The 25989-nt window shown below is 39.2% G+C and overlaps 1 protein-coding gene across 1 annotated transcript in view; it reads right to left on the bottom strand.

Annotated features, from left to right (window-relative positions):
- Positions 1 to 2751: 2751 nt before the first annotated feature.
- The window catches only part of cyth3b (cytohesin 3b), a 35151-nt gene continuing 11913 nt past the window's right edge, over positions 2752 to 25989 (bottom strand). The window contains exons 2-13 of the mRNA XM_072369003.1: positions 17445 to 17527; positions 17206 to 17270; positions 16152 to 16218; positions 15860 to 15978; positions 15381 to 15461; positions 14159 to 14271; positions 12898 to 13046; positions 12348 to 12459; positions 8424 to 8500; positions 7213 to 7284; positions 6921 to 7075; positions 2752 to 5182 (exon numbers count right to left, since the gene is read on the bottom strand). Of these exons, the coding sequence (XP_072225104.1) occupies positions 5110 to 5182; positions 6921 to 7075; positions 7213 to 7284; positions 8424 to 8500; positions 12348 to 12459; positions 12898 to 13046; positions 14159 to 14271; positions 15381 to 15461; positions 15860 to 15978; positions 16152 to 16218; positions 17206 to 17270; positions 17445 to 17527 (1166 nt within the window). The 3' untranslated portion in view covers positions 2752 to 5109. The remainder of the gene's footprint in view (positions 5183 to 6920; positions 7076 to 7212; positions 7285 to 8423; positions 8501 to 12347; positions 12460 to 12897; positions 13047 to 14158; positions 14272 to 15380; positions 15462 to 15859; positions 15979 to 16151; positions 16219 to 17205; positions 17271 to 17444; positions 17528 to 25989) is intronic.

The following is a 25989-nucleotide window of genomic DNA, read 5'->3' as shown; positions in this document are numbered from 1 at the left end:
CAGTAGAAACTACAGTTTCTTTCTCAGTAGAAGCAAATTCTGCAGATTTTAAAGCTTTGGTGTTATTTTTTTCTGCAAAGATCTTCGAAGTTTAACGTCTGAATGTATTTCTTTCCAGATGGTATAAAATGCCTTTGATTTTCATTTACTTGTTTCTGTGCATTTACCTTTCAGTGCCTCTTACTCTCTCTATTTTTGTGATGTCTTTGCTTCCTTTCTTGCAAAAAATAGATGTTTTAATGTTTCAGGATCTCTTTGTTCTGGCACTTGACGGTGGCAATGTTCCTGTATCACTTTGCTGCAATAATTTAAGGATGACAAATGTATCAGTGGTCAAAGATTCCTATCACTGATAAGAATGATCTTAATTTCCGGTGAGGAAACTTATTTCTAACCATGATGCACAGAGGCTAGAGCAGATCTCTTTTAAAAGCTGGATTCACAGGTCACTCAACACGAGGAGCAATACAGTCAAAGTGAATGTAAAATGTCCTGTTGTCTGTAACGTTTTGTATTCCTCTAATCAAACTTAATTCATTTATTTATTTTTTTTTCATTGTTAGTTATTGTGTGGTATCTGCACCACAATCACACAGCCGTTGTTCTTGGCACCCCATTAAAAGTAAATGAAAATAAAGTTGTTTGCATTAGATAAAGGTAACTCTTTTTTTCACAAAGCAGATACATCCCTTATAAAGACAGTCACTTGTGATAGATTTAGAAAAACAATCACTGGTGTTTCTCTACGATTTTACATCCAGCTGTGGTTGCTGTCGTCAGCATTTGTCAAGCAGATCGTGAATAACAGGCTCACGTCTCCAAAGAAGAGGAAACTGGCTTGTTGGCAAACATCCACTCTATTAAAAAGTCAAATTACCTTGGAAATCATAGATATTTGTTTTATACAGCTATAGTGTTTATATGATATGTACAGATGTTCAACATTCTATAAATTCTTTCCATAAAGCTGATGCTGCATAATACGTGCTACTCTTTTAAATGAAGTTCTAAATTTTACAGCTGTGTTTCTAAATGCATCCACTAGAATGCAGTGTTCATATTGTTTTAGACCGAAGATCTCTAGGAGTCACAGTTTGGTTTTGGAACATTTTGCATGGTAATAGTAATTAGTAATAATGATAATAACAACAAAATCATAATGTCATTCTCTACAAAACATTGGGGGGTTTTTTCCACGCAAAATTAAATGTGAATATGTTGATCAAGTAATGCATGTTCTTTTCAAATAAACCGTATCATTCCAAGTCTTTGCCATCATCCTGACTGAGTAGCCTAAACCCTCCAATGCAAGTTCTCACAGTCTTCCAAAGCACACTGCCGTTCAAAGGTTTGAGCCACCTCAAATTCTTTCTTTAGATTTTACATCTTAAAATCTGCCAGCCTTTTTGTAACCTTTTAAAGTGATCTTAATTAATAGTTCTTAAGGTTCTTTGAAGGTCATAAAAGGTTTTTCTGTGGACATTGGTTGCCTTTACACTAATTTTTGTTCCAGGCATAATAAAAAGCAATAAACTCAAGGCATGAAGACAGTGTCATGTCTACACATAACTGACAACTTAACAAAGAACCATTTTTAAATTGTATCTTTAGGCACTTTCTTACATAGGGCTTGCAATAAAGTTGCGTCACGCAGTTTGACAGTTTGAGGGACAGTATTTTTGCACCAACAAGGCGATTCCCAAAGCACAAATTGCTGAAAACGTAACATATTTCAGCATATTGTGCAATGTGCCTTTGAAAAAAATCTGAGGAAACTGAACAAGTGGAAGTCAAAAGAAGTGGCAGGCCAAAAAAATGTCTCAAGTAAATGAGCAATCTGTGAAATTGATGTCCTTAAGATATAAGAAAAAAATACAGCAAAGGCCTGATACAGGACCTGTGAGATGTATCCGTTCCTTATGTTGATCCGTTGACTGTTCACTGAAGTCTCATCATGCGTCCATGGAAGGGTGGCTGTCAAGAAGTCATTCTTAAGGAGGAGAAACATGAAGAAAAGGCTGAAATATGCTAAAGGACACCAGAAGTGGCATGAAAATCAGTGGCAACAGGTCTTATGGAGGGATGAATCCTCCCCAGAGCTCAGACCTCAACATTATTAAAGCAGTGTGGGATCATCTTGACAGAGAACGGAACAAAAGGCAGCCAACATCCAAAGAAGAGCTTTGGAATGTCCTTCAAGAAACCCGGAGAACTATTCCTGAAGACTGCTTAAAGAAATTACAAGAAACTTGTTCTGGCTGAAAGGGCTTCCATACATTTTTTTTAAATGTACAAGCTCTGTGTTATACTGCATTTCTGTGCATGTTCGCACTTTTCATTAAACTACTGCACATGTGCTGTGCTCCACAAAGTGTGTGATGATTATTCTTCAGAGTGGTGTCACTACAGAGTAGATACTATGTTTCTACAAGAACTGACCCATTTGGTTTTTGAGACTGTTTTCTGTAGCTATTTAACTGAGCAACCAGTAGAGGGGGTCATCTCTTAAACCCATTTTGCTCTACATCTTTTCACAGAAACACACAATATGTTTTCATTCATCTATCCTGTTGCTTTTACGTGGTCGTGTTATTCTACCAGTGAGGCAGAATTACACAGCAATGTAACAAGCTTACTGTGATATGAGCTTGTCACTGTGAAATGTCTTCAGTTTTTAACAAATTACAGCATGTTTTTATGCAAAAAAGTAGGTCAAGATTAGAATGAATAATGAAAACACCACATCTGCTATAAGCTTTATGTATACTTTATGTAGATACACTTATAGTACAACGTGACCAATATCTTTTACAGAGAATATAAAAGTTAATGCAACTACACGCCCACACAGAGCAGTAGAAGATAATATTGAGCCTTGAACACAAGGCCTTTATTATATTTTACAATCACATAGAAAACTATTGGCGTTTTTGACATCATTATCATTTATATTTTCATCATCAGTGATATTAGTTTGCCATAATCATTACTGTTAACATCAAACATCATATTAACTATAATCTTTATAACCACTATAGATACAACCATCTTTCTCACTCATCAGTCATGGCTTATTAAGAGCTTTGTCACAGTTATTGACCAAAATTTTCATCATCATCATCATCATTACAACCATTATCATATATCCACTGATGATTATGTTTAAGGCTTTTGCAAAGAAGACCCCAAACTTCAGCTAATGCAGACTTGTTAAACAGAGTGTGCATACTTCAAATAAGAGACCGGAAAACCTATACATTATATATACATACATAACTTAAACTTACACTGATTAACTTTTACAGGTAGTATTAAACCATGTCACAAATGAAAATAAATACAAAAAAATTATGGTTGATTGTTACATAGAAATTCTTAAAGAGGAACACAAAGCAAGCAAGGATCTGTAGGAGTACAAACCAAATGCAAACTGGATCACAACAATACACTGAGCTTAATTAACATAGGCAATAGAGAAGAAAATAGGGGGGGAGCTTAATTGGACTGGTACCTATTGTGCGTCTGCACAGCCATTAATCAAACACACCCTTTAGACAGAAAAGACTTTCTAAAATGAAGGTCATTTCAAAGTTATATTCCTTAAGATGTCAGAACTTATTTTAATACTTTTTCTGTTCAGCACTCTTAGCAACAGCAACTTAATCATTTTGCAGTATCAGAAACCAAAGTCTGCCATTCTCCTACTGACTTATAATCTGCCTTCACGTGAACGAGAGTCACAGTAAACAAATGTTTGTGGTACGTTAGGATTTTAAAGTTATATTCCATCCTATAGCATGCCAGTAAAAGTGGAGTAGAGTATTCTGGCACAACTTCACCCACCTCCACCTGTGCATGCAGGCCTGGAAATAAAAAGACACTTGTAGTACATACATAGGATGAAAGAAAAAATTTACTTCTTCTATATACTGCAAGTGTTGCTGGTGTCCAGACCTCTTTAACAGTGCAATGATGGCAAATCTGCAGCATGGAAATGTTATTCTGGTGTGTTTAATTGTACTTAGTTCATTTTCATGCTTTCTGATTACAGCCTCACTTAATCACTTTTTGTGTGTGAGGTTTTTTTCATGCCTGCATCTACAATGTGCTGTCACAACATTTCCTGTTGCTGATGCTTCACATCAAAAGCGGTGAAAGGGAGGCTTTTATCATGAAGTCACAAAAGATTAGTGGCAAAGCTGTGAAATTTTAAGGATTACAACTTCAAGTCCAAAAAGCAAGTTTAATCTGAAGCCTCAGCAAAAGCACCATTGCTACTAAACTAAAATAAAAAAGTATGCACATTTTAAAAGTCTCTGCTCCATGTAAATAAATGAAATCAGCCCAGCTGACTCAAGACTGTAATTGTTTGTTGAAAACCTAAATGTAAGCCGGCTTTTTCTGAGGTTACTCTGAGCAGGGCATCTGGAGAGAAGACTGCACCCCCAGAGTGAGATGACGACACGGTCCAGCTGAGGTTATACTGCACTGATTCAACCCCAAATGTGTCCATTTGTTTTGGTTTTTTTGTACCATCCTCCTCGAGTATGTTTAATCCTCCAAGTTGATGACCATCCATCCGAACTCTGATTTTTAATTTCAACAAGATTTTCTTAAAGCACAGTGAAGGGAACACTGGCACCACTTATGCACCCATTGATGCTGTGTGCTCTGATAGCATGCACACGGCTGCACACAAACACAAACACAAACATATTTGTCTATGATGACCACATGCATGCATGTGCACCTGAAACATGGCAGTTGTGCTTTAGGGAGATAAATCAACTTATTATGACCTGGAGTGGAGGGATAGGGGTGGAATATGAGATAGACAAAAACAGGCTGGTTGGTGGTTTCGCTGCTCCATGAAAGAACCACGTGCATGTATTTCTTTTTCCTGGAGCTCTGCTGACCTCTCTGTAGTGCGTGATGTCTTCCCAACAAGTGCCAATAACTTGTAGACAGTCCAGGGAAGAAACTGAGGTTCGTCCTGAAGTCAGGACAGTCAATTCTGAGGTGTAACAGCTTCCCAGCATGTGTTTACATTTTCACGAAATGAAGGAGAGAAAGATGGAGGGGTTTGGAGGTTCACAAGATTGTCCCTTTTCACTTCTTGTTCGCGATGCGTCTCTTCCTGGTGGCAAGCATGTCGTAGAACGGGTCTCTGCTAATGCTGGCCCTAGAGAAGCCAATCAAAAAAATAAAAAATAAGGCCACATGAGAGGAGGGTCCCAAACATCTTTGATATGGAAATGTCGGCACATTTATACAGACCCTTGCCTTAACTAGATCGGAAAAAAAAAAAGAAAAAAGTTTGTGCAGTGACCTAGTTTGGTTTCCATGGTTTCAAAAGATGAGACCCCCCACCCCTCCCAAGTTTTTTCTCAGCATTCTGGTTTGCTGGAACGAGTTAGTCTTTCAGAACCTTGCCTAGAACGTAGTAAAATATAAAAATCGCACACTTTTCCTCTTGCTTCCCTGTAGGTTTATTGGCCTGAAGGAGGGCAAACAATGGTGCTATAAATTACTGGCTCCTCTCCGGTCCCTCGCTCCCCTTTTTCAGAGCGATGGAGAGGCAGCATACAATGAGCGCGAGTGAGTCAGGAAGCCATTTGGGCTCTGCAGAGAAGCCCAGTTTCACGGCTGCTAAATCCTGTTAGCACCAGCACAAAGCGAGAAGAGGCTCAACCCCCCACTGCGGATATCTCTTATTCCCTTTGTAATGCCACACACTCAAGAATGAGTCTACGTACAATGACTCTGCCATCTTTCTCTGTCGCATTTTCATGAAACAATGACTCCACCATAAAATGATCAAATCCAAGCAAGACTGCCATGACTAATTTAACGTTTTTCATAATTTCTGTCATTGCAAACATGGAAATACCTGACATATCTAATGTGACGGGAAATCTAAGATGACATTCTTTTCATTTCAACAAAAGCATACAGTAAATCACATGGACAACCAGAAGTGAACCAACTGGCCTAGCATCATGCAGGTCTGCATGTTACCAACTAGAGATAAGCAGATGCCTATGTCATCATCTCTGCTTAAGAATATGGAAAGAACTTTTTTTTTTTTTAAAAATCATGATTTACATAAAAAGACTCCCCAGAACCAGAATCTTCTTCGAAAGTCTATCCTTGGCTCATTACCCTCCATGTCTGTGAATGCATCAACCCAGTTTGGAGCTGCCTCTCCTGGATGGGGTTTCTGGCTCACCCCTGGTGTGCTATAAGCAGCAATTTATCCCTAATCATTTCCCCAGAGAAGACTCTTTGATGGTATGGAGAAAGAAGAAGGAGGAGTGAATTCACTATATACAAGTGCTCTGTTCTGCTGAGCCAACTCACTTTGACATTGCACCATTTTGTATGCAGGTGATTACAGAGCATCCAGCATTTAGGTCACTAACAGCAGGGTTGTGAGTGATGTTTATGGTTTCTAACACAAAGGCACCACATTTTTTTTTTGTCAGTTTTACCGTTTAAATCAAATATGGTACTGAAATAAACACAAGAATACATTTAAGCTAACGTTGTCTTCCCTAATCTTTTATATTTACATGTAGACAGGATTGAGTATCTTTTGAGTTGCTCAAAATTAAATGATATCAAATTCAGAGTTAAGATGAGCTATGCCTTCAAAAGAACCAAACTGAAACAGTGGAAAACCAGTCCAAAATAAGAAAACAAAAAAACTCAAACGTAGCAGATACATTGTTGCTGGGGTATTGAAGCTCAAAATACTGGACATGAAATCTTTTAACTTTTGTAGTACACAACTGAATTTGTGGGAATGGATTTTTAAGTCATGAATATCATGACTAATGCAACAATAGTAGACTAATTTACTGACTTGCTGATGATTAGATTAAAAAAGTCAATACTTTCATTATTAGGAGGAATCTTACTTAATGGATTTAATCCACTCCTCCTTTTCCTCAGGTGTAGGTGCTGATATCCTGTATACCACATGGTTGCCCTCCACAACACGACCATCTGCCTCTGTCTTGCAGGCTTTGATCACCTGGCCCTTGTGATTGGGGTTGTAGAGCTCAAAACAGTTCTGGAGGAGGGACAAAGGGAAGCTAATTAGTTCTGACCAAGAAATGTTTTTACACTGGGAATATTTTCTAAACACAGTAACCATGGACAGACAGATATCTAAGCTAAGGCTGTGGTCTCTAATGAGGCAACACTCACAGGTTTCCTGGGCTCCTCTACTTCCCTGATGCTGAGATTCTCTAGTGGGATGATCCCACGAGGCTCCTTGTCCTACAGGAGAGAAAAACAAGAGGCAAAAACATGAGAGGATGGAGAAGGATAAAACAAAAGGAGAAGAGAATCTAACAAATATCATATGATAAAGCCAATAAGCAAATAAACAGACAAAATCATCAAAAGAAAAAGGGGGGTAAGGGAGTTTATTTCGGAAAGAGAGGAAAATATCTACTGTGACTTGTTCTCCCAACATTAAAGTCGGCCTTTTGTTCCATCTCCTCTCGTCCTCTTTACCGGACCAGATAATATGCAGCAGTCAGACGAGAGGACGGGACATAATTATAGTGTCCTGAAGGATAATACCAGGGTAGACAGAGGACATTGCTGATGCTGCAGTAAGCACACAGAGGCAATAATAAAAACCTTTAAACACTACTAACAGGAAAGGTCGCTAACAGACAAGCTATGGGGTGAAATCCAGGCATTAATTATTTACCTACTAATGTGCGATTTTGATCTGAAATGATTAATGATCATCGATGACAATTAAATCAGGAGTGCAATTAAAGGATGCTGGTACATCAAAGTTTTCTCTCTCTCCTCAGATGCTTTTATAGTTTACAATCAATTGTTAGGGTGCAATTCCAAAAAAAAAACGCTCTGTGTGTTAAAAAAATGCTGAAAAATTGAATTGTTTATTTTGAAAAACCTGTGTCAGCAACACATTCTACAGCAATGAGAACAGCAGCATGTTTACCACCGTTAACACCCTTGAACATATTTCCATGTAAATTTGACCAATTTCGGTCTAAATCATTATGATTTTTTTTATTTTGTTGTGTCCCTTCATGGCTTGTATTTTGTGTAATGAAAGTGAATATTCATCTGACAAGCCAAAATGGACTATAACAGTGGCACAAGCAGGAAAAGACTCCTTTTCTTTTCAATTGAGGTGATCTCCACAGCTATGGAAGCAAAACGAGTGTAGAAAATCTGTTTTTTTTTCCCTAGTGATAGGAAATACCTAATAGCTACTACAAGTCAAACCTTCCTGCCTTTAAAACAAAAACAAAAGGCATCTTAACACTTTAATCTCTCTAAGTCAGTACTATGAAAACAAAAACATACACAAAAACAAAAACATAAGCAAAAAAGGCCTTTGCCCAAGTTCATGGTCTTGGTATGAGACTCACAGTTGTGTATTCGAAGTAATAGAGGCAGTTGTCCGTCAGAATGAACCACCTTCTCTTCCAGGTTTTCACTCGGCCTCCTGACAGGATGAGAAACAGGAGTCAGGAAGTGACACAATGGCTGCAGTGACAGACTGACTGTCTCCAGTCAGGAACAAGAGCAGGATACGGGATGCTCTTTAATGAAGCCGACCAATATCCATGTTTTCTTATTCAAGTTAAAAAAATGACACTAATACGAAAAATGACTGCAGTGCTGTCATTTGATTTCCTTTAGCTGCCCATCCCCAACCTAATGAACATGTCACGTGACATGTGAAGACATAGAATATTCCAGATGCCACGGAATAAATCAATTAGGGTTTTGCCTGCGATTCTGCTACCTTATTTGTTGTGTCCAGTTGTACATGCACAGTTAGGTTTGTTACTGTGAATAAACTGTATGCTCTTTGTACTTTGAAACAAAAGATTTGTGCTTGGCATTAAGTCATAATGTTTAAATAAATGTAGTCTGATTTCTACCACAATTCTCTCCTAACTTTGAGCTTAGTTAAATGATGACTGAAGCAGCTGATAAATCATTACTGACTTTACTTTTTAAATTTTTTTTGAGCCACAGGATAAAACCCAATTGGTTCTCAGGAGAGGTGGACAAATTTAGAACTTGATATGAACCCAACATGGCTCTAAAAAGTACCCCTAAAGGAGCCCACACGCATATGTTAGCACATAAAACAACCACAAATACCAAGCCCCAAGGCAAGTTCACCACCTCATGTGTTAGCTTACATGCAACTACAAAAAAGAAGGACAAGAAAGAGGGAAAGAAAGAAAGAAAGAAAGGAAAAAACATGCATAAATTAAGAGCATTTGCAAATATGTAACATGCTAGTTTTAAGCAGAATTTAGCCTCTGGCAGTAAGTGCAGAGCCTTGAATTGGAGGAAAACACCAGAAATGTAAAACAGGGAGAAAGAAAAAGCTCTTCTAGTAGAACATCAGTGTGTGGTGTATGCAAACCTGTACCTGTTGTACAAAATACAAATCAAAACATTTTGTATGTGTCTGATTATGTGCATTGACCTAACTTTTCAAAGTATTAACTGCAGGATTCCCTTCCTGTTTTCTTGGTCCCTTACAAGAGCCTACATAAGCCACACATAATTACAAAAGCTCTGGGCTTCCTTACATATCAACAGACTCTGGCTATTGAATTAGCATGTCCAAATTTCCGCTCGGCATAAGACAGATTTACTAAAAAGGCATTTATTCCTCCTCATCCTCCAGGGTTTATTTTTAGAGAGTTAAACTGGAAATATTTTTGTGAGAACTGGTGCGGGAAATGGCTCCAGGGAGGAACCGTACCAGAATGAATGTAATCATGTAAGGTCTGTGAGCCACAATGGGGTTATTTGCATTCGCACTCACTGACTTGATCGGGCCACAGAGACATTACACAGAGTTAGAGGAATGTGCAGGTCAAAGCCAGGTGTGCGAGTGTGTTTTAACACAGTAATAAAACTAATCACCTGCAGTGAGTGTGCCCTTTAACCCATGACAAACAGCACCCAGGCTGCTAAACACTGATTATGTTCAGTAATAAAAATGTGGGTGTTCAAGAGAGGATGTAAATGAATGGTGGTAAGATTCTATGCAAAAATGGAGGGGCCGCAACTGCTATGAGACTAAGAGAAATTTAAATCAAAAACACATGGACTCGAGCATGAAGAAATCACAAAAGCGCATATGTATTCACTAACTTTTCATCCCTGGCTTGCATGCACAAACTCATTAAGATGCTCTCCCAAGAGCCAGATTTACAAATGAGGTACAAACTAAAACAATGTAAGCACAAATCTATAGAGAAACAAATTATGAATCGACAGTGTAAATATAAGAATGGACCAATTAGATTCTGACCCAGGTGTGAAAACTGTGCAGTGAAAATTAAATATACAGTATGTATAGTGCAATTATTGTACTGTATTATATATACTATGTAATTCATCTTACTGTTCAAGTTTAGCTCGGGAGACAAAACAAATTTCTTTTAGAAAAAAGAAACATGAATCTTAAGAGTTTACAGCACTGAAACTGACAATCAAACCCATGATTAGTTCTCGCTACAGTTATATATAACAATACAGGACAGCTGTTCCAGCTCAGTTCCAATAGGAGTCTTTCAGGTGTAATTAAATGTATACAGCAACTGATCTTATGTGTGTAAGTCGTTATTTAAGCTGATTAAATTAGTTTGCATCCCGGGAGACGTAGTTTCAGAGGCTTTTATAACTTGGTAAACATTGTTAAAGGATCCATTTCCACCCAAAGAATGCTATCGTTTTGCACATAACCTTGCAGTCCTGTTTAGGATGGGTTTATAGGGCTCACAAATCCAAATGTTAAGAGTAAAAGTATTGTATTTGACTCACTTAATTCACACCAACTTTCGACTTCCATCGACACTGTTGCCCATTATGAGGTTTGCGGAGCGTAAACAAATAGTAAATGATCTAAAGCTATGTTCTCCGTATTTAAACCTCCGTATTTAAACCACTAAAGTGTTTCATATTCAAACACAAGCTTGCTCTTCTATCCTTAACATGATATTTGATTTACTTAAGTTGTATACAGTCTAAGCCAAACTCTTACTTAAAATGACCAGTTTGTGCCTAACCCTATCCTTAACCTTTGCCCTAACCTAAACAAGAACCCCAGAATTACTTTCTGCCTTATTAGGACAGGCCTTTGGTCCCCATAAGGAGCAAAAGTCCCAACAAGGTCAGTAATTGTACCAGAGAAGGCTCTAATGACACAACAAGAACTCACATACTTGGGGTGGCTTTAATCACAATGTTTTGCCAAAGGACAAATGGAAAACCTGTTCTACTACCTGAGCCCCAGCTTCTTGTATATTAATGAAATGCTGCCGCAAGCTCAGTCTTACAGTTTAATTTAGACTGGAGAGTTTTTCTATAATCTAATTAAATATGGGCTCTATAAACGCAGGAAATCAATCATTACTTTTCAAAGGAGATTATCTTGCTTCAGAGTTATGTTCTGCTGGAAAACCTTGGCTCTTGACATTCATGTGAATGTTATTGTGACCCTACCACACACCTAAACTGTATATCCACCAGCAGGTCAATGCACCCCGTTGCACCATAAAAACAGCTAAGACAAGTTGACAGGAAATCAAAAAGAGCCAAAAGGTGTTGACCCAAACCTCAAACTCCCTATATCGTAACCTGACACCACTGGACACCTCTGGAGGCCGCCTATCCTTGCCCTGCAGAGTCAAAGCTGGTTTGCCTGCACATAGGAACCTGCACAATGCTAGACAAATGTGCCTAATGCTGATGCTGATTGATGTGAGCAACCAAAACCAGGTGCATTTGTTGTATTGAGTAACAGCTGCCATCAGCACAGCATAACACAGATCGGAAACTCAATCTTTACTGTTCTTAACTTCTCTTATTTCTGGTAAACTCTGGAGATAGATCAAAAGTGGTGTACATCCAGTTTCAGAAGTGTATAAAGATTCCTCTGGCATTCCAAAGGTTCAAAGAGTAAAGCTGCGTTCACAGAGCCTTGAAAATCTTTCCACTTGCTTCGAACAACATTACTGTTACGCTGGCAGATTTAGGAGTCTCATCTTCATTTGCTTCACATAAACCATAAAGATGATACTACTGAGATTTGTTTAATTACAGCTGAGCAGTTTGAAAAGATTTACCCAGTGATGGTTTAGTCTACATCATTTTGTTTGAAAAAACATTATAACTAAACTTTGGCTTTCGTGCTGTTTAAGTTCCTGTGAGAAAAAAGCCACAGTTACAGAGCAAAAAACTGCAGAAGCAAACAAATTAATTCTTCCTGGATGTCTTGCATTCTCTCCACAGCTGAATGCTGGGAGACTCAGACTAACCTAATTTGAGCAGCCAGCCTTCTCTGTCTGGGTTGAAGAACGTGTGTGTCAGGTCATTGCCATCGTCCTCTGGGATCTTAAATGGTTCGCTCTTGATGCTGTCGTATAGATTCTGGAAAGACCAAGTAACAAGGGAAAATGTTGGCATCTACAAACTAGAAACAATGCTTGTAGATTATTGGTGCATCAAATACAACTCTGGCAAATTCTATTCTAGACTTCAATAAATCTGGGAGCTGTGAGTGTCTTTTTGAAAATGAGGTAAGGAGTTCCTTGGTACAGACATCAGTCTGGGGCATGCAGGTAGATGAGCAGGTTTTGATATCTTTTTCATTGCAAGACCACAAAAGAGTCAATAAAGATCTCAATCTGTGAGCTCCAATGTCTCAATTAGTGATCGCTGCTTTATATGGATTTCTTTTGTATGTGCTAAATCTTAAAGAATGATCCAGTGAAATCCACACTTGACACTTTTACCAATGAAATGTAATGCACATTATAGGAGTTGCATTTGTAAATCCTAATGAACTAATTAAGATGAACTTCTCACCCTGAGTAGCTCCTCTGGGAGGTCTCCTCCCTCATTGATCCCTCTGTTCATAGAGATGAAGCGCTCCACTGGGGGCTTGTCTCTGACGTTTGGATTGTGAAGGCTGGTGTTCAGCATAATAATGGCAAATGATAGAACATAGCAAGTGTCTGTGGAAGTAATTGCACACAGTGTCACTGGGAAACTTTGACTGCTGTAAAAGGTTACATCTATGAGTGAGTATGTTTCGGTTTTTCCTGCTTGAGGTGGATTATGGAAGTTCTTCACTTATTCTACTGTTTATAGTTGAAATTATTGAGCACATGCTATCAATGTTACAACAAAATAAGTATTTAAAGAAATAAAAAAAAAAGGAAAAGCACAATCTACAAACCAGCTTTATAGACATCATTCTTCAAACCTGAATGTAAACAAAAATGTTTCTTCTTCTATTCAATATATTACTTCAAAATAAGAGGCTGTTGTGTAGTGGCAGGTGATGTGATTTGTTAGTATGCAATAAATCAAATAATTTTCTCATCAACAAGTTTAGGACTTTGGCTAATAAAAAAAAAGAATTTAATCAACAAAAAGCCTTTTGGCTCTGAAGGCCGGGAGTCTCTGCAATCGTGACCACACAAAAACTCACACACACACTCGTGATCCACTGCTGTAACGACTCCACATCATAACTCACCTCATCCTCCACCTCATCCATCCACAAACTAACTGCTCCAGTCAACATCCTCCACGTTGTAATTCATAGCCCTGTGCTCTCTGGTCTTGAAGGATGACCAATAACTTAGACTGGGTGTGTCACCACTGCACTACATCAATATTCATGACCTGAGCTGTCACCTGTGTCCTCGCTGAACACCCAAGCAGCAGACAATGTGCAATGAGCCAATAGTGCACTAATGACCGCTATTGACCAGCAATCAATTTCATTATCACTGTTGGAGACATGGATACTGATTACACCAGGATTAGTTAGCGACTTGCTAAACAACAACTTGTCAACTACAGTGGAAAAGACATCAGGTTCAGAGTCAAGGAATAAACAGCCTCTCTAAAGTCAGATGTCTGTATGATATACTGAGACGCTCCGAAGAAAGTCTGAAGTTGTGGTCACATGGTAAGATTCATACAGCACAAACAGGTCAAGCTGTCCAGTGGGAGACGACAGACAGTCAGAGACATTGATCTGAGTCTGAGGTGGTCTACTTAGCACGTGTTATCTATCCAGTCTGAATCATGAGTGTGTGGGTTGTGTGTGCAGTACCTGTGGACTGGAAGACGCCGGGATTGCACTGGCAATACCTGGAGGCAAACGCCTCCATCATACGATCAATCTTCTGGGCTTCGCCAGGAAGTCTGAAGCTCCACAGAAACTGCCTGCAACAGCAGAGAGAAGATATATAACTGGATGACATGATATATTCATGCAAATGGGATATTTCCAAACATTCAAGTCATTTACTGAGACACTTCGAGTGGCTTGTAAAAGTTTGGTCACTACTCACATGTTGTTTTTAATGTTGCTATGAATAACTAAGCGGATAAAAGATGGTCTGAAAAGGAAAAGGGCTCCAAGCAGAAGTTTGTGAAGACCCCCTTTTGGCAAGTATCACAGCCTGTAAACACTCTCAGTTCTTGTTTGGGGAATTCTTCCGGCAAAAGGTTTCTAGTTCTGTGAGATTCTTTAGCCATTTTGCACGCACTGCTTTTCTGAGCTTTATCTACAGATTTTCAACAGTTTTTTGGTTTGGTGGCTGTGAGTTATTGGAAGAAAAACTTCAGCTTGTGTCATTGTCTTTGATCACACCATTTGTCCTTTTTTGGTCTGTAGAATTTGCTTGTAATTTGAGACATTCTCCCCTCTGAAAGACTTACTTGTTAAAGCTAGCTGCACAGTAGATAGTCTGATAAATCTTCCCATATGTTTGTATCTGTCAAATGGGATTCCACTTGCCTTTCAAGCAGCGCTACACATCGATTCACTCTCTGAATCCTCTTGGTCTTCCAGACCTCAACTTAGCATCCACCAAGTTGATGTCAATTGATGTTTCTTAACTACGTTTAAGACTGAGAAAATGGCTACTTGAAACCACTATCTTCTTAGAGTCTCCTCCTGCCTGGTGGGTATCAATTATTTAAATTTTCAGAGTGCTAGGCAGCTGCTTAGAGGAGCATATGACTGCTGAATGTTAACATTTGAAAAAAAAAAAAACTCCCTAAGAGGAAGTCAAGCTCATATTTCAGGTGGATTTTAATGTCATGCCGTTAGCTGGTGTAATTCTGCTGTTTGTCTTTCAACTATAAGGACAGACAGTGTACTGCTGCCATGATAACAGAGTTGTAAAATCCATCTGACAGTTTGAAAGACCACTATATTGTATTTGAACAGAGTATATTTTGAGTATCATGCAACATTCTGGACTGCACGTTCTCCTGTAACTGTACAAACACAACCAATCGAGGCTCTTTTTTTTTGCTCAGCTTACCTTAAGGCTTGAACCAGGTTGAGGTCTGAAAACTCATGAAGCTCCACAAATGCCTGGAGAACCTTGATGTTAAAGTCATCCCTGGAGAGGAGTGACACGTGTTACAAGTTTAAATATTTACATGACTTCTATTCAAACAAAAACAGAGGAAACAGACTCTTCATTGATTAATATTCACCAGTGCACTCCAGTACATTTTTGGGGTTTAAAATGTCACAGCACCACTTTCAGATCCCACTGAGTTGCCTCAGGAAGGCACCGTGACATCCACGCTGTTTTGACAGATAAGAGCCACATGTCCCCTCAGTTATTTCAGTGGCATGGTCTCCAGTTGCTGCTGTGCTCCATAAATCCAGGAGCTCAGAAACCCAGAAATGGAGCTTTGTGCCTGCGTCGCCGAGCAGGCAATGCATTTATGACAAATGGGGAGAGGAAAAAGTAAGGTGGAAGGAAAACAGAGAGAAAACTGGACAGCTCACCGTTCCCCTAAGTAGTCCCCAATGACCGTTTTGTTGAGCCCCTCTCCTTTGTAGAGGAACTGTGCAATGTCTTCTGGGGTGTGCTGGAGAAGATCGTTCTCCAGAAGAAACTGGATTCCCTGTTAAAAACATTACACTTCAGTTACTTCTTCGAGTCTGTTTTATGAACTTTGATGAATAGCTGTGGGATATTTTCAAATTTAATACAAGAGGCTCATTCTATTCATAAAAAATGCAATTCAGCAGGAGCAGTTTTACAGATTCTGACACACAGTTCAAGATCTGCTCTGACCTTTTTAGGATCCATGTTAAATTTCTTCCTTCCCATAGCGATCTGTTTATTTCTTTGAGTGGTTTTGCTGTAATTAAAAAGAGAAAAGATGAAAACTCAAACACATCCATCACATGTCAGTTGGGCGTGGGGTTGTCTCCAGGATGCTGTGTATGCTGAGCACAGCAATTTGTGAAGGCTTTTCGAGGGCTGCTTATCAACCTCTCTGTCAAATGAAGACCTTTATGTGTGTGTGTGTGTGTGCTCCCAATGCGCCCAATGTAACCAAAATAACCTCTTTAAGCCCCTTTACCAGCTGCACCTGAGACACACTGCTTGACAGCTTGCCTCACTCCACTTCATCAACCAATCACGTGAAAGCCTCAGAATACAGACTGTTTGGCTAATGTTTAGTCGATGGCTCCCGCTTTACTCCTCAAATAAGGGATGATTATAATGTGAACACATGCACACACAAAATGACAGGTGTAAGGCTCACAGTAAAGGTGGCTGCATGTGTAGAAGAGACTAAAGACAGACTAAAGACTAATTGGAATAATATCTAGTCTAATCTCTTGGATTTTCTTTTTAATCTGGGATGTTTATAAAGTACACAGTAGATAGCACAGTTTTAAGGGATAAGCATTTTTCTGCTCTCTAAAATTTAACTGATCTCCTCAAGATAAAATAATTCAAGTGTTCATCCCGATTAAAAATGAATGCACTTTTAGTTTTCTTTGAGTAAAAAATGTATATGTGGAATAACCAGCAAACATAAAGATAACTGATCTGGGATCTCTCTAAGGCCCAAAATGGTCACAGGCACCAGCTTCTTTATTTGTTTCACATCATTCTACAATAAAATCGTTTCAGGATTTGTTAGACAACATGAGAGATGTGAATCCCGGGCTCAAGGAAATTGTGTCACTATGTCAAAATTCAGTCATCCCACAAAAGAAACTATCAACTAATCCTATAATAATCAGATTAATCATGATTTCAAATGATCTTTACTGTCAATCATTAATAATCAATCAACTGGTGAAAAAAAAAAAAAACGCCAAACGAAACTCACCTCTCTCCCACACAGGTTAGCTGTTCAATCTCAGTCATTACTTCTGCAATCTCAAACTTCAGCCGCTGCAAAGAAGGACTCGGTCACTCACTTCGCACACTTATTTCATTATGCAACACACTTGAATAACTCGCTCTATCAGATTACAACCTGCTGAGAGTCAATCTTTTTGATTGATTTCATTGTTAGCCCTCAGCCCTCCTTTACCAGCAAACGAAAGCAATGTCATTGTTACTCACTTCGATATCATCCAGAAGCTCTTTTTTCCTGCGTCGTATGTTCGACAGCTCATCTCTTTCCTCCAAAGACAGGTCCTCAGGCACTGGGAGACACCAAGAGTGGAGAAAATTAAAGAGCACATGAGGGAGAGTGAGAGGCAGGGTTATGAGAATGGATTAAATTAATTCACTCTCTGACCAACCAGTCAGAGTCATGGGGATTAAGCCTGACAGTGCATACCTGTTCAATGATTCCATCCTAAAGCCATTACATATGACCTAAATTAATGTGTTGACAGACAGAGGTGCCATTTCATTTTCGAAACCCAGGATTAAATACAGCAAAGAGACTGAGAGGCTCGAGGCCCCGAGCTCGAGGTTATTTTTGCAGCCTTTTATTCTTGTGCATATTCTATTTAACCCTGCAGGTGGGTGCACTGTTGAGTGTTCCTTTCAAAGATGTAGCATTTTCATATCCCTTCATAAGTATCAAGATCATATTTAGTGCAATTTTGATCCAAAAATGCAGTTATTTCGATTTGTAAGAGCTTGATTGGGTACACCGGATCCATTTGTTCAGAAGCACCAAGAGGTTTTTGAAAAGTAAGCATGAGATTACAGTTAAAAACGGTTTCTTGATCTCTAGTTGCCATACTCCATAATGTCACTTTTCAAAGATTACAACAAATGGTATTTGTTACAGGCGTTGAATGTAAAAATATAGCTTTTCTTTTCACATGAAGAGCTCTAACACCATGTCTCAAGCAAAACATGACATTGCTAATATTGCGCTTGAATACAAAAGACTCGTATACAAAAGACCAAGAATCCCACATTGCCTACCGATGTATCCATCGGTGTATGAATGTGTGTATGAATGGTTAGAAAGCACATAGTTATGATGTTAAGACGTGCTGTATGAGTGTGTGTGAATGGGTGAATATGGCATGTAGTGTTAGAAGCGCTTTGAGTGGTCAGCTAGACTAGAAAAGCGCTATACAAGTACAGTCCATTTACCGGTAAAAATGGACTTTTTAGCCTCTCAAGGATAGCAGAAACTATTTGTGTGCCAAGCTTAGGCCTTTAGTCGTGGACTGTAAATAAGAGACAATGGTTACATTTACTTATGGACTGCAATTTCAAGGCCTGAGAGACTGGCATTTGATTGACATCACTGATATCATCATGGAGCCAGCAGCCATCTCCCGGCACTTGATGCCTAAAGTTTGATTAGTTCTCTTAGAGGCCTCATCTGTTTGGAGGTTACATAGCATTTCACAGTGACTTCACTTTGTCAAATGTTCATGGTCACAACAAGGTTTGTGAACCGGAGATTTCACTGAATTCATTTTTTTGGCGCTTTGAGAACAAAAACCGTGCTGTGCACTGTCAGTAAACCGGACAGAGATTAGATATCCCTAATGCCTATATTTTCAAAACTCAGCAACTCATGCAAAAACTGTCTTGATGCATACAAAAATCTACCGACCAGAGAAAAAAAAAACATGCATAAATGATTTTCTTAAAAAAGAATAATATAAATTAGATGTTTATATATGTAGTATTGTTGTGTATACAATCTGTCTCATGTAGTTGAATAAATTAAGTTAAAAATCTCAATTCACTTCCTTGTGGCAGCATTATGCCCTTTATTCATAAAGCAGGTGTTGAAGGGAGATAACACAAAAAAAAAAAAAAAACTTGTATGAGGAAGGACTTTCTCATGAGAATTTTCTTTCAAACCACAGAAACTTCCCTGTTGAAAAGCAGATGACTTCCATAAATAACATCCTGTGTGTATGACACACACACACGCACACACACACAACCACTGAGCATCTGGTGGGCCTGCCCCCTCAAATATTGCCTTTCTGATTGTCAACTCTCATCAAGCCCTCAATCATCAATGTTTAGAGACAATCAAAACCACAGCGACTGAGAGCTGCACATCCCACGACATGCATGTCACGACTGTATGTTCTCACAGACACACACAGGTGTGTACACACTACACACGCTGCGCCATGCACATGAAATTTACATTTCACACATGGCATTAACTATATTCTACACAGAATGTCCCAAAAGCCACCTACTTATTCTTCATTTAACCATGCCACGTCAACCTCTCCCCCAACAGACCCCTTGGAGTACCTCCCCCCTCGCTCCCCCTCACATCAGAAACAGCAATCCGTTTGAGACAGGAAGTAGGTCATTTTTACATGGCGCTACACCAGAATGCGCTTCCCCTACGCCGTCTCTCAGTCTCACACACATGCACACACTACCCCTCCATCACGCTTTTTGTCCGCCTCCACTCCATAGTGCTTGAAGTGGGGGGTGAGCGTAGATTCAAATCCCACATCTGAATCATACCACTAAGCAGCTTTGCAGTTCAGGCACAACCCCCCCCATGATTGTGAATAATGGTGGAAAAAAAGGGGGAAGTTATTTCCTCTCCTCTGTATCCATCTATTGCATCTCTTTTTCACACTGTCTGAATCAATCCCCCTTCTCAGTCTTGCTCTGAAAGACAAAGTGACAGAAGTAGCATGGACTATTAGGTTATTATGTTCTGAGGGCACGGAGCTCTTGTTATCACAGAAGAGCGGTCGATCATGAGAGCAGAAATCCAGATGGGTCTTCAGATACAGTAGACTGTCTTTGTCATGCAGACTGATGCTCACAGCACTACCAGCTTTTACCAGACTTTAGAGAAACAGAGATAAGTCATTTTAAAAACATGAAATCTTTAAAGAGACTCCAACTTTTATGGGTGATTATCCACACAATAAATGCAAAGTGGGTCATGTGATAATGGTGTAAAAATACCATGTCTAACAAACAACGCAAGACTGAATGATGACTCACTCTTAGTTTGCCAAGATCTCATAAGAAGCTTTTTTTTCCTGGCTCGACTGAACTAAGAAAAAAATAAAATTTCACATTGAAAACTCTGACAGGGTTCATGGGTGTGCTCTTTCTACTACTTACGATTCTACATGGCTCAATTCCGTCGACCGACATTTTATTGACAAAATAACTGTTTCTAAATATATATGTGAATCCTGTATGAGTCAACATCTGGTGAATGTAGATGGAAGAACAAAGGAAACACAAGAGAGGAGAATAGCAAGCATATTTTTTTGTTCTAACTCACATCTACTTGATATTTCTACATGACAAAAAAATGCAATAAAACTCTCTATAAGTGCCTCTCGTGTGAAGTGCACAGAAAAATGTGCACTACATTTCCATGTCCATGAAATATGGGTAAGATCCATCTGTGGAGGAGGATCTTCTACCTTGTGGAGCAGCAATATTCTCAGAGGATTTGCGAGTTCCAAAACATGAAAGAATCCATCTCCTTCAAGTTTGTGAACGAGGCACAGTAATTTGATTGATGAGCTTTTACTGGCAGCTATGAGGTGTGATGACGGTCAACAAAGGTGGCTCATTAAGAAGCATGGAGCTGGACAGTATCTCTTCATTTAAAGAAGGCCACTGAATGACACTTTTCTCAACTGGACAGATGTTTTATGTCTTCTCTGCCTTTGTCATGAGTGCATCATGGAGATGGAAAGTTGGTTCATCGAATCCCTATCAAAGAACAATTTGAAAGTACCCGCCCATTTCAAGGTTGTTTCTGTGGTTGATTGAGTAGATTCTCAGGTCATTGTAATCTACGGTGATTCAAAAGAGGGCAACTGTAGTTCTTTACTTGGTTCTTAAAGATATTTCACCTATCATCCAAAGAGGTTTTTTTCCAGCTACAGCTGATTGGAGGAGACTTTCAGTTTATAAGCTGGTGTTGGAACACACGTGACTTTAAAGACTCAAGCTGCAAATGTCCCAACAACAGTATATAAAGTCTGAAACTCCCTAAGTAAGTGAAAACGGATGGAACTTTATTGATGTGTGGTAAAACATCCACATGAATAACTAAAAAACTCCAGTTTCCTTCTATTCAAGCACTTGAGCGCTTTCTCACGGATCAGTTCTGTGCAACAAGCGATGCTTCAAGTAAAGTTAAAGGATCCTGGCATACAGTCAAAAGCTACAACAGTTACCAAAGAAGACAGCTTTTTGTCCACATAAATGTGTAATATCTGTCTGGTCAGTTTCTTTGAGTTTGCATTATGAGACTCCTGGCAAAGGGTCGGTGGGAACAAACAAACAAACAAAAAAGTCAGGAAGAGGATGCGCCTGCTTTTTAGAGGCACTGAAAGGATGCTTAAAGTCCCAAACATTGAATTAAAGGACAGACTAGCCCACTGGACATCTTCACACTCTCTGCCTGTTGCTTTTTTGTCTACAGTCAGGTTGCTTCATAAAGCAGTAATTGTGAACTGAAGAGACCCTGCAGGGCAACTTACATCTGTAATACGCAAAGCACTCGTCCGTCCCGCTTACTCTGGCTGGAAGAGTTCAGCTGGACCGGAGAATGGGACAAATTGTCTGAAGAGACTAAGCCTGTCTCGGTTAACAAGCCCCTGCTGTGTGTGTTTTGTAGCAAGTGCAGAAGTAATCTGATATAACTGTGAGGGCAGCTACTACTATGCAGCCAGCACTGGACCTCTGATGCATTATTCATGAAAATCTAGGAATAAGTGTGTGTGTCAGATGATGTGTGTGCACTTTAATAAAGGGTAGACCCTCTGAAAAGAAATCCATATTAGGTTATATGCAAACACTCTGCTTAACCCCAGGAACGGGCACATAGATTACCAATGCTTGACTGCTCAGCTCTTTCATATTACAACATAGGGAGCTGCTGTTCCAGTTACAATCAATAAATCATGCTAATAGTTCAAACTTGTGTGTTTTACCTTTTCTTCCCCCTTTGGTGACCAATGCACGCGTGAGTAGCTGCCAATGAGCTGTAGTTTTCTTAAAAAGACATGTGATCCAAACTACATTCAAGAAAAAGGCAATAGAGTTTTGTAGGCGTCCCTTTTCCACTGTCGAAATCTGTTTTAGCTCTCCACTCCCAAGGACCTGTAACTAGGCAGGTCACCGGCATCTGCGTGGGTCAGGGAAACAGCCAGTAGGGTCAAAAGGGAAATCCAGCCAAGATCAATGTGCTGCTAACACAGCACTGAAGCATTTACTGGTTGTAGGCAGACAGACCTGATTAGGATACTGATTATGTTTAGGTAGCGGCATACAATGGACTGGGATTTTGCACAGCCACAGGTAAATACAACACACTAGAGTTCTTATCATTTTGATTTAATCCAACTCCAGTTCTGATACGTTGAATTTCTAGAATTTCATCAACAACAGCAGTGCAACATATGCAGTAATTATCTGCATCTTGTCAGAATTACACTTGTTACCGCTGATCAAACTTAATAATTTTCTCTCGCTGCTGCAGTTTCTATTCTGAATTGATCCCACTCATGAACCAAAGGATGTGTCAACTGTGCCGTGCACACGGACAATACACACATTATCACTGATGAAAGAAATGCTAATTACTGCCTGCATTACAAGCAAACGCATTTGGTTTATTATTTTTCCACACACTTCAGCCAGTTTTAGTGAAACACAACTCTTGTTATAGACATCAAGAGCTTACAAATTCAAACATTGAAAGGCAGGAAACTCAAACATGTTCTGAATTCACTCGAATGCTTTACAGTTATGACGATGACGTTGTCATCGCAGGCAACAATTAGTGACGTGAAAAGTCTTATGACTCCATTTTAAGTGGAACTTATTGTGATTTGTGCTGCTCTAGATTTCCACATGGGTCAAAGGAAGACAGATCACATGCAAATTATTCACGCAGCAGATAAGAGAGGCTGTGTTTCATGTCCGCTCATCATGCACTCTGACGCTTGTACAATCTCAATGATGTTCTTTGTTGAAGTCACTGATCGCCGTCTCGGTTACGATCCAAAAGCACAATCGATATATGGGGATGTCAGCTGTTGTCCATGCTATATTCACACAGTCAGTCTGAAAATGACTTGCTTGAATAATATCTGATTGTCCTGTCCTGTGAGTATGGACATCATGACAACAGGACCACAGGATTTGAGTCATGTTGCTTACAGGCTTTTATTGGTAAATCACACAAAAGGGTAAACATCACGGACAATTGTGCCTTTCCTATATCCTTGGCACCACGGTATAGATATTTTTTATTTAATTTCAGCTCCTGGCTAAAGGTTTCTACATACATAATCCATAAGAGAGTGACAATCTCTACAATAATGATTACAGAGGACAACAACAAACAGAGCCAGAGAAACACTTCCTCATTTTCACCAGGCTTTCAACGGGACAATGGAAGGGATGTCTGCTGCAATCGGGGCTGGTCTTTTTGTAACAATAGCAACCACGTAAACATAAAAAGGGCGTGAGTCCTTTTGCACACCAGAGTAATCATGGTGTGCTTACACAAGTTCACAACCCAGCCAATGCTGGATTGTGGCGTGCTGCAGCAAACACATGCAAACCAGCTGAGTTGAGAATGCTAAAAGACAGTTGGGTATGCTTCGTTCAGGCATTTGACTCAACATAATTCTTGCCAAAAGGTCACATTTGTGTCAGATTTAGGGGGTAAACCACATCAAATTGGCTTTTCTTTTCACGATCACTGAAATGTTTGTATCCTTATAAATGTTTGCTTTGTAAAAGTCCAGAGTGTATCTAAACCATTTCTATCAGCTTGTTTCCCGCTCATGTGAGCTGCAATAGTGGCTGGTAGGTGTGCAGTAATTGTTTTTCCCCTCTATGTTACACCTACTCACAGCTCCAAAGTATGCACGAAAACACTCGCATACAAAGCACTTACAAAGACACACACCGACAGCAAACTCTTTCCAAACTCCTGCCTCTTGACAGATGACAGCAGTGGTATGTAACTAGCCCACATTCTTCCCACTCCAACTGCCCAGTCTAGTCCAACAAGTCCTTTTGCCTCATGCTGCCTTTTTAATCCATTTCTCTGCATTTAGTATTCTGGTATTATTTTGTTTCTCTTAAGACACTTCAGCTCATTTCAACAGGAAAGAAATAAAACAATCAAAATGACAATCTTTGCCTCAGTGTCAATCTCCATGAAAAAACATAGACTAAGAATACAGGGTTTGATAAATAATTCTTATAACCACAGCTTAACCATTTGGAATCAGATTAAAAAAGGAACCATCTGCTGAAACCCAAATTTCTTTGTTTAAAAGCAAAGGCTTAGGTTTGCTTTATTCAGTCACTTTTACAAAACATTGATCTGAGGTTTTAAAGTTTATAATTACAACATGAGATTTACATGTCTGACTGCACCATTCACAATCTTTATCCGATAAGGAGAGGCTCAAGCCTCTTTCACATTTGGGTTGTGCCTTATCAACGCAAAAAAGACATCTTGTTAACCCATCACTGTTCTTCCTCATAACTCACACAGAAAACAGACGCATTCAGCCCTGCATCGCTGTCGTTACTAAAATCAAGCTGAATTTGTGGAATCAGCTGAGTGACGCCAACACTGTTCTTTAGACCTTCTTGTGTGTAAGCACGCACGAGCTGGAATTGTTTCGTCTCTGTTTGCACGCCCTTTGCCTCCTTATAGGGGTGACAGTCTAACAAGCATTGCAATGCTTTCATTAAAGATATCAAATTATAACATTAATTTTATTTGGTCAGTAAAACAAACACAAATATATTGAATGGAAGTGTGTACTTCAGATACTCTAACAAGAAAGTCTTGGTTGTACTGTTTAAAGGCCGCTTCAATCTTTTACTCTCTACCATCAGCACTTGGCTTTTCTGCTCCTGTGAGTTTTTAAGTAGCATTAAGCATTAGCATTATCATGTATATAAGTGATGGTATATTGGAGAATGAGATGGAAAGAGTGAACTGGTGCGGCATCAGCAAAAATCCAGGCATTACACTGGACCAAGGTGCTAAGGTGTAAACTAAGTTTTCGTTTAACCTCGATATATGCTCCAACCCTCACTTATTGTCACCAGCAGTATTCAAAAGAATTATATTGTGAACACATGTGGCTGAAATGAGTTTCCACAGAAGGTGGAAAAAAATTGTTGTCTTTGGATTTGTAACACTCGAGAACGATAAAAAGAAAAATTGTATTCCAAAGCTTGATGAAATAAAAAAAAATCTTTCTGTTGTTTGTTTGCCTCAAAGAAATGACTGAATGTTTCCCCTCATAGCTTCCATCTCAAACGGGACATTCACAAAATCCCCTTCATGAAAATTAGATTACAAAGGAAAATCAGAGTTTACATCAAACCCAGCGTGACCGTTTGATTCTTCAAAGCCTTTATTCCGACAGTGTTCCCAGAATTCACTTGTTACAGTCACTTATTCATGAGTAAGTACTTTTGTCAACTTTTACTCTAAAGCTTTCTCTTCCCTTTGAATGAGAAAATCTCCCTCTCATTGGTTTGTCATCATATCCAATGTTTTACACAATTTACCATTTTTCATTAATTACAGTACAGTCTACAACTACACTCATGGTTTCTGTTCTTTACCAAAGAAAGAGCAAACAAAAAGTTGATCATGACAGCCTTCGATTCCACCATTCACCAACTA

This window comes from Leuresthes tenuis, unplaced genomic scaffold (genome assembly GCF_036924035.1).
Source record: "Leuresthes tenuis unplaced genomic scaffold, fLeuTen1.0.hap1 SCAF_17, whole genome shotgun sequence".
In the NCBI taxonomy this organism is placed as follows: Eukaryota; Metazoa; Chordata; class Actinopteri; order Atheriniformes; family Atherinopsidae; genus Leuresthes; species Leuresthes tenuis.
Note: the sequence above shows the minus strand (reverse complement) of the source record. Positions and strands in the feature narration are given on the sequence as shown.